At 41.3% G+C, this 14,176-nt stretch overlaps 2 protein-coding genes and 1 long non-coding RNA gene across 7 annotated transcripts in view; 1 reads left to right on the top strand and 2 right to left on the bottom strand.

The window, feature by feature from the left end:
- CTNNA2 (catenin alpha 2) overlaps nt 1-14,176 on the top strand; it is a 466,491-nt gene that overhangs the window by 302,252 nt on the left and 150,063 nt on the right. The window lies entirely within an intron of this gene.
- Nucleotides 1,254-10,190, bottom strand: LOC116443677. Its single transcript, XR_004240021.1, has 2 exons — nt 9,593-10,190; nt 1,254-2,265 (listed from the first exon to the last, which is right to left on the bottom strand). It is a non-coding gene; the product is annotated as an uncharacterized LOC116443677 (long non-coding RNA).
- On the bottom strand, nt 6,257-9,593 carry LRRTM1 (leucine rich repeat transmembrane neuronal 1). The gene has a single exon (XM_032107994.1). It carries the CDS (start codon nt 9,275-9,277, stop codon nt 7,712-7,714), a length of 1,566 nt encoding a protein of 521 aa, XP_031963885.1. The 5' UTR covers nt 9,278-9,593; the 3' UTR covers nt 6,257-7,711.

Here is a 14,176-nt window from a genome sequence, read left to right on the forward strand (position 1 = left end):
CAGAGCTTTGTTGTGTGAGGTGTTGGTTATCACTAAATCTCTTTCTGATTAATTTGTTATGGGCACTGTCCCCTTTACAATGTTCCCCTCTATTTTTTAGCAGTGATTTCCTCTATCCCATGTAATTCACCTTTTCTTCAGCTGGTTCTCTGTGCCCTCCACCTTCCTCAAGCACTGTCCCACACAGTGGTTTTTGTTTTGTGGGTTTTCCCCAGAGAATGCCAGCTGCATTCCTCCTGCATGTTCACTCTCTCCATGAGTTCGTCATCTTTCAGGCCATAGGATGCACATCCAATTTATTAGACTACAGCAGTTACATAATAAATTCATGGCATCCAGTTGTTGTTTGGGCATTTGATCTGACAGGAGCAGCGGGTTCTGGGCTGTTTGGAAAGGGAGTTACAGTGCAAGGGGAAGGTTTGTGAAAGTGGAGGCAGCTGAATTCGCTGGTAAAGAAACACAAAAAGTCCAATATGGAGTGACATTTACATGGAATTAAGGAAAAAAATTGGCATGCAGTGGCCTCTTTAGCATGAGGATTGCAAACCTCTGAGCAGCAGCCACAAACTTCTGCTTGCTGTGGAAAAAAATTGCATTGGGAAATAATGTGGATCAGAGAAGTAAATTTTCTGTCAAGATAAGCTTTATTACAGAGCCAAGTTTAAAAAAAGAAAAAAGGTGGGAAAAAAAAATCCCTAGATGGTTTATCTCATTATTATTAACATTCTTTAGTATTTACCAGGCTCTCTAAGCAAGCCAGGCTGTCAGAGAGGCACTGGACCACAGAGAGAGATCCAGGTTTACTCCTGGGAGCTCACTTTACCTCTCATCCTGTAAAGAGGGTTGATAGCAGACGTGTTTCAAAGGGCTGACAGTTGTAAAAAGACTCAAAACCTCAGGAATTCAATAGCTGTGGACTGTTCTTGCAGCTTAGTTTGGGATTTTCAGGGTTCTCCTCTTCCTCCTCCCCCTCTTGTTTTTGATTCACCCTGCCTGTGAGGCTCTGGGAATGAAAAATGTGAGAATGGGTAAGAAGGGATAAAAATTAGAGGGGAAGCATATATTTTGAAAGGTATTCAGAAATGTTTTCAGTTTGAGGCCCCCAGCTCTCAGGAGGAGCATGTTTGCTCATACCTGACTGTAACCACTAGGGTACAGAGGTGTGCTACTGCAGGGAGATCTGCTATACATAAGCTGCACTTTTTCATAGGATCAGCCCCTAAATCAATTTGATGTGTCCATGCATAGTTTTAAATCTCAGATTTTACCCAACATACAATTTTCAACCCTCTCTCCAGTGTGGTGCTTTGTTTCACTCTTAGGAGAAAGGCACATCAGCAAAAAGGGCCAGATTGAAGTTGGTAATAAATGAACAAATGGGCTTAGTGTCTAATCATGCCAGTCAGAGGAATCTGCTGTGCTGAAAGTGATAATTCACTGATGAAGTAGATTTTTCTACTTACCTATTGCCATTCATATCTTGGATTTAGTCTTTGTTAGCTCAGAAATTGAAGGTACTTGGTCATGTTCCCATAGCACCCGTGTTGAAAGACATCTTTCTGGCAGTAGTTACTGTGTCTGGTGAGGATGTGAAGAACATGAGAGCAGGGAAATGATTTAAAATAAAAGTGTCTTAGCAGAATAGTAGGTGCTGTTTGCCAAGCACAGATGCACATAATACTAATCCTGTAGCCACTGCCACCTATCTCTGATTTTTATAAGTGATGTGCATATTTGGATTTTTAGGAAGAGGAGAGATGGAGGAAAAGGTGAAAAGCTTATTTTCAACTGACTTTCTTCTCTTGTGATGCAAATCTGGGACTTGCAGCTCAAACTCCTTTCAGCACAGCCTCTTCCCTTTGACTGTCTCCCCCAGCTATCACCCCAGCAAAGGCGAGTAAGAACAGTAATTGCTTTAAAGCCTCAGGAATTGTGCCTGAATGCCAACAAGTGACGTGATCTTTATAACAAAAAAAAAAAAAAAAAAACAAACAAACCACCAAAACAAACAATTGCCCTGTTCTCACGGAAATCCAGATTCATTGCAAATATGTTCACTTTAGAGCAGACACAGTGCAATAAAATTACAGTGCTCTGCAGCATTCATCTCGGCTCTTCACAGCCACCCACCCAATTACAAGCTGTGTCTTGCCAGTAGAACACTGTTGCTTGGTTTCTGTATTATTTTTATAGCTTTGCTTTCCTCCACATAACTTTAGAGGTAGGCTGTGCTTACTCCTTTCCTTTCACCAGGTTGTTCTTCTGCTGTTAAAAAAAAAAAAAATAAAAAAAAAAAAATTGGCTGGTATGGAAAGTCTTTCGCATGGCTCTAAATGTGATTTTTTTTTAATGTAGAATAAGCTCTGAATAGTTGTTTCTAAGACCTTAATAGCTCTGGTTTATGTCAGTAATTATATGAAAGGTTAATCTTTAAATCACCAGCATTTCCTAAATTCCTAATCAACTTCATGCTTGGAAAGGAACCTGCATAAATGCTCAATTTGTTAATATTAGACTGGGTTGAGCAGGTCAAGGAAAAGTATAACCTTGGTGCATAATGGTAAATTGAACACAGCAAAAATATCTCAGATCTGTTTGTGATTATAGCTGTGAATGGGAAAGCTGACTGAGTGTAGATATAATTAGCAGGAGAATCCGCAGTAGCTCAAGATCACCCATCCTTCTAGATGAGGGTTTCTTAAGATAATTTGGGTGGAAAAGTCCGATTTTCTAGCAAGTCTGTGGTGAACTGTGACTAGGATAGCTAAAAAATCCAGCCAAAAAGATTGGTGGCAGAGGCAGAGTGCTGGAGTTGAGCAGGCAGAGTGATGGATGAGGGGGACATTGTACTCGCAGGGAGCAGGGAGGTGGCAGAGGAAATGACGGGGCAGCGGGCACGTGTGTTTGGGGAAGCGTGTCCGACTGCGCCTCCCTCCGTGGCAGTGTTGGAAAAGGCAGGGGGGGAGAGAGAGATGCTGGGCATCTTTCTTAAATCTCTGCTGTTGTCCTTGCCACAGCCTGAATGTGGGAGGGGAAGGCACGGAAAAATCTCATTTCCCATGGGTGCACAGTGGCCCCCTTGCCTTCTCATCTTCCTTTTCATCCCATCCCTTCACCCCTGCCTTTTCTCTCTCCTGCTGAATGGAGCTATTTAGTGTTGTACCCTCCTTTGCAGAAGCTGTTTCATCCCTGCTTGCACAGTTTTTAAGACTGCTTTCTCCACCCACCCTCAGTCTTGGTTTTTCATCTGTGCTACTTCTTTAGGTTAACCATCTTTGCAAAAGGAAAAGGCAAAGGAATCTGGTAACACCCTGATTTGGTTGCTGTTACTCCAGTCTTTCCTCTTATCTTTTGTCTCCTCTTAATTTCATTATTATCACTGCTATTATTATTATAGCACTAGAAATAAGCTTCCTCATTAAACACTCCCTTTTTGCCATTCTGAATACCACTGTAGAAGCTGGAGGGGGGAGGAAGGGGAGGGAGCCTCAGAGAATCCTTTTGCTGTTAATGCAGAATGAGACACACACAAGGAACAAATGTAGTCCATTGCAGAAGCAAATGAGGGTTGTTTGGTTTTTTTTATCAGAACTGAAGAAAATGGTCAAATATACTCGTTTCAACTACCCCTCAACGCCTTATCCATAAAAACATACAGAATCTATTAAAGCATACAAAAATATCCTTAGGTTCATGGGCTTTCTGTGGTACAGGTATGCAGGGGGCTGGATCAGCCTGGTACAGAGCAGCCTTGCTGTGACCACAAGGAACAGGTCATCCCTTGGCCTCACCCCCTACAGCACCCAGACATGGCAAAGGAGGGAATTGGCAGCTTTAACACAGAATTTCTTTGTATTTTATATTTTCAGGCCAGAAACAGAACATGGTACATTTGCATTGATTCTGTGGTTTCATATAATTTTTTTTTTTTAACTAGTACAGAAAGAAGGAAAAAAAAAGGCAGAAAGGAAAATAAATCATCCCTTATATACATTCAAAGCATACACAGCAACAGTTCCTTCAGCACTGGGTGTGCTGTGAGTGGGTATTGATGTTAGCAGCAAGAGAATGCGTATTAGAGATCTGTAACACTGGTACTGTTAACCAGCTTCAGGAAAGGTAGTGCTTTTGCTTGCCTTTCACCCTGCCTTGTGTGCAAAAAGACAGTTAAGTAGAAAGAAAATAATGTTAATTACCTAATTATAAAAGGGAAGTTAGTCCTATTAAGTGAAACATCAAAAAGGGAATATTTAAAATATTTTTCTTCCTTTGATAATCCCCAAGCATTTCATGGAGAAAACACTGTTCACAGCTAACCCCAAAAGCATCTTTTTTTCTTTCTTTGTTCCTTTTGATTTTGGAGCCATTTAATAAGCCAGAATAAGGGCATCAAAAGAGAGGGACTAACTTATCTCTGGGCAGTTGTTGAACATGAAATTTGGAAGAAAGAATTAGGGAAAATTTGTCCCTGCAGTTGCTCTAAATGCAGTACAAATATAATAACTCTCATATACACCAATCAAATAGCCTGGAGCAGGATGAATAACTGGATTTGCAATAGCTGGATTGAAATGAAATACAGTCTCTTTTATTTCTTTATTAGCCACATATATTTCATGTAAACTTTCAGACTGGATCTGGGCACCCTGTGGAGTACTTTCATGCCATGGAACAGCAGTGATACCCTCTTTTCTCCAATAAATATTCAGAGGGTGTCAAGATCTCCAGAAATCCTCTGGGGATTACCGGGAGGTTGTCTCTAGAAGGGATTATTACCCTTAGGAAAGATTTCTGCATGAGAATTTTGAAATATATCCTTTAATAAATGTTGTGCTCTCCATGGAGGACACATCCATCATCCTGCTCAGGGTGGCAAGTCATTGGTGGCCATCACCTCTCTGCAGGAGAAGTGGCAACAGGCAAACCCCAAATCAGCTCTCACTCAAGAAATCACTGCATCTTAAAAGAAAAATGCACAGTTCAGTTTACTTGGGCTGCCAGTGCGAGATGCATGGAGCACAGAAGTGAATAAATTCCAGAGGCAGAATTGCTCACATCTTTGCAAACGTAGCTGGAGGTTGCTAACACCAATAAACAGCAGGGATAACTCCAGAGGAAATTTTTGAAATACTCGTGTGTTTCAAATACAACCCACAAATATGCTAAAAATACATGGAAATACAACCGCGGGATGATTGATTGTTGGAATCAGGCTTGTCTCAGGTTCACAGGGGCAAAACCACAACTGCACCAACACGTTTCCTGATAGCAGCAGGGGGTCATTATAGAAATAAAGCCAGTTCATATTTCATTTTACCATATGCAGACAGTATTTTAACAGCCTTGGTTGATTTTGGAAGCTTCCTGACAAGTGGCTGTAACCAGTCCTGCTGGCTGCAGTGCTGCCTGGGGGTTTGGGAAACTCATAGCCCAGTCCAAAGTTAGAGAGCCAATTTTTCACAGTTAAATTCCCCATTGATTTCAGAGAAGGGTTTGATGGGGAAAATAAATATAGCTGGGCCCTCAGTTAGCATGGCATAAAGTACTTTTGCTTCGAACATGATCAGGAACCCAAAGAGATGAGGGGCTCTGTACCTTCCCTCTGCCCTTCTGCTAGGTTTGTACATGGACACTCAACCCCTCAGGTCACTTGGGAGTTTCAGGAGGGATCAGGCCCTTGTGGGCTTGAGGCACAGAGAGAGAAATATGTGCATTTCTTTAAAGAAAGAAAAGCCTGGGTTTAACAGTGCTTGCTTGTTTGAAAGCTGTGGATGAATTTGCAGTGGCTTCAGGAAAAAAAGCAGTTGATTTTCAGTAAATTTTTTGTGAAACTGTTGTCTTCCAGTATATAATCTCATTGCTTTCACACATGACATTATAGTCTCACTGCATAAAAATTTTGATGAAGAGGCTATTTCCATGTTTAATAATACACAGAATGAGAGAAATAGAGGAATACAGGAAAATAAGTTCTGACTCCTTAAAAATAGTGAGTCAGGAAAAAAAATATAAAAGTCACTCTTTACATTTAAAATTAATGGCTAAAACCTGCTAAGCAAGAAAACAAATGATTTCTTCTGTGCCTGTTTTCTGCTTTATAAGCCTGCTGTACCCTTGTAAGAGTAGGTAGCACTTCAATGCTATGAAAAAGGAAAAAAAAAACCTATGTTACATTAAAATACATGTAAAATTTTGGAATTGCTCATCTCTTGGTGGTAACCTGAGGATAGAGAAACATGTACAAAACATAGAAATGTCACCCGCTTCATTATCCATAACATTTTATTCGCATGTAATGCTGTAGGAAGAAAATTTCAAGATGCTCTGCCTGATATTATAAAACTCCCTCATCGTCAATTAGTGTGAGAGGAGCTGGTGAAAAGATCAATCGGTTGCTTGTTCACATTCTGGAATGAAAAATCCAAAATACAAGGAAAGGAAGCCTTTATTTAAGGGCAGTCAGATTAAACAGCTGTGTGATTCTACATCATGAAATCACTGCTTATATCCATCAATGCCATTTTTCAGTCCTTACTAAGGAGGCTTCATCTGCCTCCAGCCTCTGCAGAGGTTTTGGGGTTGTTTTGTTAGTGAAGGCTGGTGGTGAAAGGGAGGGACAGGAGCTGGGCTTTGCCAGCACTTTGCTACAGGACCCAGAAGGGTGCTCTGAAAACTCTCTGTCTTACCCTGACAGTGGTTTTGCTCGAGCTTCACCACTGAGACCCAAATAATTGCTTTTGCTCTTCTCCGTTCAGCGTGGCACCACAGGGCACAAAACAAAGGGATCTTTGCTCTTGGCATAGCTCAAAACAAGCATAAAAGTGGGAAATGCAAGTAAAAGCCCTTAAATTTAGCACTTTTTTTGGTCTTTTTTATATTAAAGAAAATTCTGATGAGCACATTTTGGCAGTGTTTCACTTGTTTGGGTTTTGTTGGTTGCTTTTTTAGTGAGTCTTTGCACTAGGATCAGTTTTGATACAAAATACTTTTAGGGGTTGTAGCGCAGATTTTATGGATCTTACAGCAACTAACAAGTGAGCTGTACTTAAAAATCCTCAGAAATCCTGTCCTAGGGGCACGGTCAAAACTTCAGCCTTTCTGAGGTGCACTGGGTCCTTGTTGTACTGATGTCCAGTTACAGGTAGCACATTAACAAAAATAGAATTCCAGTGTCATGCTTCACATCTTCAGCAACATGATGTACGTGAACGTGTGCTAATTACAATGGGAAGCCACCTGGGTAATTTTAAGCTTTCTATTTTACGTGGCTTCTTTGCTCCTCGACTTTTCATTTCAACACTCAGCATGAAGAGAGAGGTTAAACTGTTGCATTTTGTATACAGGGAACCATTCATGTAATATACACCAGTCTGTAAAAACTGTAAATGCTATTTTTTTTTTATTTTAAACAGTTTTCTTAGTTTACAAAAGATCAATAATTGGTACCTTTTTTACACTCTCAGATTCCTGAATATTGACAGATCTTCAAAGGGAGTATTAGCATATGAAACCTTAAGATTGGCTGTCCTGAAGGATTTTAAGACACGATAAAGCTAAAATATCAAGTCTCTCGGACAGCCTCTCTTAAACAATTTGGGCAGAGGTGCATGTCAGAAATCACCAGCAAAGCCCAGCAACCCCCCCCACCCCGTGCCACTGTCTGCCTGCACGCTGTTATTTGGTTGCACACTGTTTAAATCCCAAAGGAAAATCACACCTCGCATTCCCTCGCTGGCTGCTGGTGACAGGAACAAGATCCGTACTCATTAATGATCACCAGGGCTCCCTCAATGTGGTTGGGTTTGTAATCAACGTAATACTCCTGGGCTGACATGGCAGCCATTTGGTGCATGGTCTGTTTTTGCTTCTGCTTCCTGCGCTGTGTGACAAAGCACTGTCTTAGTTGCCTTAAGCCGGCTGGGAAGCACTTCCAGGAGACGTACAACACCAAAACCACGATGAGGAAGGAAAAAATCAGTGCCATGGTGCCCGTCACCACCTTGTGAATCTGCACGGCGTTCTCGGAGTTCTCGCCGGGTATGGTGATGGTGACGGCGTACGTGGTCCGATCCTCGTCACCGTCGGGCACGTCGTAGGTGGCGGTGGCCGAGCCATAGCCGAGCGTCTGCTCGCTGTTATTGGTCACCGGGGAGAAGGTGTTGACGCTCGTGGGGTCGGCGTTGTCCTCGCACAAGTGAAAGGCGTACACGGCGTCCAAAACATCCTCGCCCTGGGCGTACTCGGGGGTGGCACAGAGCAGGTTGCTGTCGTAGCGACCCTGGAAGTTGCTCAGCCAGGAGGCCAGGGCGCAGACGTTCCGGCTGCAATCCCAGGCGTTGGCGGAAAGGCTGATGCTCGTGAGGGACTTCCAGGAGTCGAGGACTCGGGAGTCGATGTAGGTCAGCCGGTTGGAGTCCAGCTGCAGGGATTTGAGATGAGGTACACTTTCAAAAACGTGAGGTTCGATGTATTCGATTTCGTTGCCGGAGAGATCCATCTTTTCGAGTTGCCATATCCAGTCCAAAGTGTTTACTACGATGGTAACTTTATTCCTTCGCAAGCAGAGGGAGTGCAGGGAGATGAGCCTGGGAAAATGGGCTAAATTCACTTTCACCAAGTCATTGTGCTCGAGGTGCAGCTCAGTGAGTTTGAACAAGCCTGCAAAAGAGTTTCGAGCCAGGCTCTTTAACTGATTGTATCCTATGTCTAGAAACTTCAGGCTGCGACAGTCCTGAAAAATTCTCACTGGCACGAACTTGATGGCGTTCGACCGCATGTGCAAAGTTGTCAGTTTTCTCAGCCCGTGGAACAGGTCAGGCTCCAAAGACTGTAGGTTGTTGTACGATAAATCCACACTGCGCAAGTTTGGCATGGGGCGGAAAGTGGTGTTGGGCAGTTGAGTTATTTTGTTGGAACTCAGGGTGAGCTCTTTAACTCGCCGCAATTTTTGAAAGGCATTCCCCTCCACTGAGCAAATGTGATTGTGATCCAGATAGAGCCACGTGAGCTGCATTAACCCTGTGAACTGTCCATCATGCAGCTCTGAAAGGCTGTTGTACCGCAGAGACAAGCCCATCATGCCCGACAGGTTGCGAGGCATCTCTGTGAGATTCAGTGATTCACAGTACAAAAGCCTGCCCTCACACCGACAGAGCTGTGGACACCCACTATTCACAGCTGGAAGCATTTTAGAAAAGATACCCAGCGTACACAATATCAACCCTGGGGGCTTCCTCAGCAGCCAGTTTAAACAGAGACCAATAAGAAGGAAATCCATTAGCAAGAATATTTCCAAATATGCTTGAGAATGTCCATTGAATCTTTTCAAATTCTACATCATATTTTATTTAAGGGAGGGAAAAAAAAAAAGGCAAACCAACGAAACAAAGCCCGAAAACCAAAGCAAAACAGCAAACAGAACAAACACAGAGGCAAATATTTCACTTTACAGCATGCAGGAGCTGTGCAGCATTAAAGTTCACAGACATTCAAAGGTAAAATGATAGTGATTTTGTTCATGTTAAATGCTGCAGCAAAGGAAAAAAAAAATCTTTCTTCATGAAAGAATTTAATTAAAAAGTGTCTTACCCACCCTTTTCCAGAGAGTGACAACCTCCATTCAGTTGCTTCCTTTGTGTTTGGACTAATTATATGCAGAGCTAAAAAAGACCCCTCTGTGCTACAAATTCAGTCCCTTTCAATGTTGTGCAAGGCTGGCAAGCTCACAATGTCTCACTTCGCTTCTGCTCAACGAGCGAAAGGCTTGTCCAGCTAGCTTTTGAGCTGCCTCCTAGGACCTGCAAGTTTCAGAACTATGTACATGAGCTTGATCTTCTCCTTCTCCCTCTGTCCTTTCCTCTGCAGTTAACACTGTGGCGTGAAAAAAACTCCAGACTCTTTACTAACGACTCCACAGGATTTGTCAATCTGTTTAATGTCCATCATTTGCAACGACCATTGACCGGCACAACCTTTACTCCAGAGAGAGGTTACCATTCATTCACTGACCGGCTAAGGGTCGCTTTATTTCCCATTCTTTGTTCGCTTTGCTTGTTAGGTGATGCTTAGAGCAGAGAGAGACAGCAAGAATCCCTTCCCTTCAGCTGAGCAGTATGTTGCTAGAGCATGCAGAGGCACCCAGTGTTCACTGAGTGTCGTAAGCTGCTCATGATTGTACGCCTGCACTGTGCATCTCAGACATGGGCAGATTGAAAAGGGGTGGGCATAAAACCAACATCGGAGCGAACCAGGAAAGTAATATATGCTCTTTGATGAAATGGAAAATACTTTAAGCCTATCTCGCCATTTCTCAAACAGGCACGCACACACAGCCGCACAAATCATCAAAAGCGAGGCAGTGCTAAGTAGGAAGCTTGAGAATTAGGATTCTTTCTCTTTTTTTTTTCGGATGCTTTTGTTTAAAGTCTGAATTTATAAGCTATTAGCCGGGAGAGGGAGAGACTCGATTACTTGGTTTGGGAAGGAATATGTAAACCAATCTCTTTGGATTGCTTTTTCTCTCTAATTCCGATGATGAGATTTGCCTTTTGGAGTCTTGGGGTGGGGGATTGAGGGGTGTGAGGGGGTAAATGTGTTTTTTTTTTTTCTTCTGACATTGTCTAAATAGAGCATGATTTGAGATTCTGTGCTTTCTTTTGACAGAAATGCAGCCAAAGCTCTGCAAATAGGAATGTCTCGTTTCATATAAGCTTTAATTACATTTGGTCTTTTTCCATCCTGCATATTTTGTGTGTTCAGCACATGCCTTTCCTAAAGGATTTCTTTTTTTTTTTTTTTTTCTCCTTTTTCTTTGCAGTGTATGCTACAGCACACAAAACTCCTATTCTAGCAGCATAAAGATTACTGTGCTTTTTGAATAAGATCAATGCATAGGTTGCTGTTACCATGTTGGCAGCATGCAAAGAGAGGGTTTCAAACCCCATTAGTTAATAAGTTTTGCAGATTGTGCTGGTTTTTGTTCCGTGTACCCAAAAAAAAAAAAAAAATCTTTGCTGGGTAATTTGCAGTCCTCGTTCTCTATGGGAAGCGCATCGTCAATGAGCTCTGTAATTTTTACTGACTGAAAAATGTATGGTACTTCTGTCAGGAAAACGCTGGCCATCTTTTCCTATTATGAAATAGAGTCTCAAGCCCGTGTGCTGGTGAAAGGGATCGGAGCTGACAGCTCCCAATTCTGCATCAATTCCCAACGAAGAAGTTCCACACGGAATTACAAGGATTACAGAAGATTGTACTGAATTAAAGTGGACATCGGATGCAAAATGCTGGAGGGACAGGGAAAAACTACTGTGTTTGCTTTCTTTTTCACAGCTGTGTTAATTTAAAAGAAATATCTTGTTTTGGAGGTGTCTGTTGCAGAGCTGATCATTGTGTTTGAGTGTGGCTGCTGTGACTGTGTGCTGGGAGAGATCAAGGAATGCAGTAATTTGATGCAGTAAAAGTTGCTTTGCAGAAGTCCTGGCAAACTTAAAGCTCTCGTGCATAAAAATAAAAACGTGTGAAGGAGATTCATTACTAATGTATTTGCCAGGAACAGTCTTAAATAAATTACAAATATAAACCACTTAAATTGCAGTTTCAGAACCTTGGGATCAATGTGCTTTTATGCTCCTTGTTCAGTTTATTTATATTTTTCTGCTCTTCACAGCATTTCAGTGGTCTCAAAGCAAAAATGTGATGCTTTAATAGTATACGAACCTCATCTATGTTTTAGCATTTGGGCACGAGAGCTGAAGGTAGTTTTCCTTTCCCCAGATCATGCTGTTTTATTCAAAGCAGGCTGTTTATGCAAGTGTCCACTGGTTGCAGTACACCTTAATTCTATTTCTCCGTACACAAAAGCAGGAAGGAAAGCAGTGACAGAAGCGACGAATGAGCATTGAAGCAGGAGAGACTAAAAAACCCCATCCAAGAATATATTCGAGATTGCCTCAATGAATATTTTGGTGCAATTAGCAGGGAAAAAAAGCCTAAAGGATGACTTGAGTTTAACAGATACTGAAAAAAGCTTCAAAGTACTGAGGTTGTGTCCCTTAAAAATCTGCAACCCTACAAGTCTTCATGGGGGAAGTCTTAATGCTTTCTCCCATGTGAAAATTTCAGGAGAGGTCTGCAACAGTAGCCCTGAAAATTTCAATTACATCTTCAAGGAAAGCTGCCATTTTCTGCAAATCAGATGATGATAATGATCACTTAGTTACCATTTAAATGCTATGTATAAAGAATTCCTCTAGATGAAGCTCCCTGATACATCACTGAAGACCTGAATATTTTTTTTCACTGCTTCTCCTTGTTATCACCTGGGATACAGCTTGGATCCCAACCAATGTGCCTATTCCCACACTGGCATATAATCCATTATCATTTAGTTTTCAAAGGCAGGAATTAGAGCAGACAGTAGCAAACCTGTATAGCAGCAGCTGGAAGACTGACAACCAGAGTTAGGGATCCAGAATTAATGGCCCTAAGTGCACTCTCTCAAAGCTCTGATGGAGGGCTATTGAATGAGAAACTCTGCTCTTGTCCAAAACCTGGTTGTAGAAAAGAATCCAGGTAGTTCTTAAGATGAGAGACCTCAGTGCATGTTTGAGGCTGTGATGTTGAGACACAGTAGTGACCATATTCAAGAACTGGGGCATCTGGAACATCTTTTGTGAATTGGTGTCCTACTGTATTTTTGCAATGTACCCTTTTTGCAATAAAACCAGGAATCCACTTTGAAGATGATTGTAATGCAAAGGGCTTAATTTCCACTGTCTGAGCTGTTATCACAGCCAAACTGTTAAGTTTACACATTTCTGAAGTTTCAAAGCCTCTGGCAAGTCTCTATAAATTAGCAGATTTAAATTAGCTTTATTAAATGTGCTATTATAAAACATTTTAAGAATGGCAAACTAAGTTTGTATGTGTTTAAAGGAGCTTGATTAAATCAATGTAAAGTAGGTTACAGAAGAACAACATGGATAAAGTTTTAGAAAGTTTAGCTGGGAAGCTGCTGCTTGTAGTCATGACAAGCGTAATTCAGTGGCAGTTATGGTCAGAATCGTTCAGGCTGAAAAAGAAAAGCACCTTTCAGTGTATTTGGTCTACACATTTTTAATATTGTGTTCATATTAATCATAGAATCATCAAGATTGGAAAAGACCTCTAAGATCATCCAGTCCAACCATTAAATGTCCTATATATTAACTGGCCTCAGAATAATTTCCTTCTTGCTAATCCCTTGGATATTCCTTTACTGTTTGTGCCTGGATAATTCCCTTACCTTAATTTGCAGTCCAGGACAGATGGGGTTGGGACAGAGTGCATGAGATCAGAATGTGGCCACTGATGTCTAACTCTTCATGTGCACATCTTTTAATAAATCCACCAACAAAATACGAAAAGGCAAAACAATGTATTAAATGCTGAGTATAGTTCTTCCTTTTGGCATTTTCTGAGTGGTTTTTATCAGAATAATAAAACTTGGTGCTCTTAGTGATGATTTTAATTTCCTTTCATGAATGGAAGGACTCAAACCTTGATCTTTGGTAGTCTTTAATTTTCAAGTGTGCTGAACCATGGCATTTTGTATAAAAGAAACATTTAAAAACAGAAAAGAGGGGGAAAAGATGTGACTTTTAAAGCAAACTAAATCTGTTATTTCTCTTGTATTTCTGTCTTGGTCATTCTGAATATTTATTGGCTGCCCCTTCTATATAGAATTTAGGATTTCAGCTGATAAGAAGTCCAGTTCTATAATGTCTGTTTCAGTAGATATAAAAATTAGTATCATTATACAAGATTTTGACCAGAATATTCCTGGTGGCTCCAGATGTCATTAAATTTTCACAGTACCTGACAGACGCATTGGATTTTTCGCTACCTTTAAGTCATAGAAATTCTTATGTAAATGACCTTATTGTTTTTGACAAGGTGATAAACATTTTTCTGTCTCATTGCAGTCATTCCATCCTCATTGTCCACATTCACTCGTGGGTGGTCATGCAGAGCTCTAGAAGGTTGCTCACAGAAGAGACCCATGTGCAGAATTGACAGTGCAGTGAAGAAATGTCAATTTTTAGGACGACATATCAGGATATGTCGTCCTAAAAACGATGTTATTAAGATGAAGTAACTCTCTCCTCCATTCATTACTGGTAGACTACTTGAATAA

This window comes from Corvus moneduloides, chromosome 5, assembly GCF_009650955.1.
Source record: "Corvus moneduloides isolate bCorMon1 chromosome 5, bCorMon1.pri, whole genome shotgun sequence".
Lineage (NCBI taxonomy): Eukaryota > Metazoa > Chordata > Aves > Passeriformes > Corvidae > Corvus > Corvus moneduloides.

What these genes read in the sequence shown, in the direction of transcription:
- LRRTM1 (XM_032107994.1), bottom strand. Translation starts at nt 9,277, where the DNA reads ATGGATTTCCTTCTTATTGGTCTCTGTTTAAACTGGCTGCTGAGGAAG.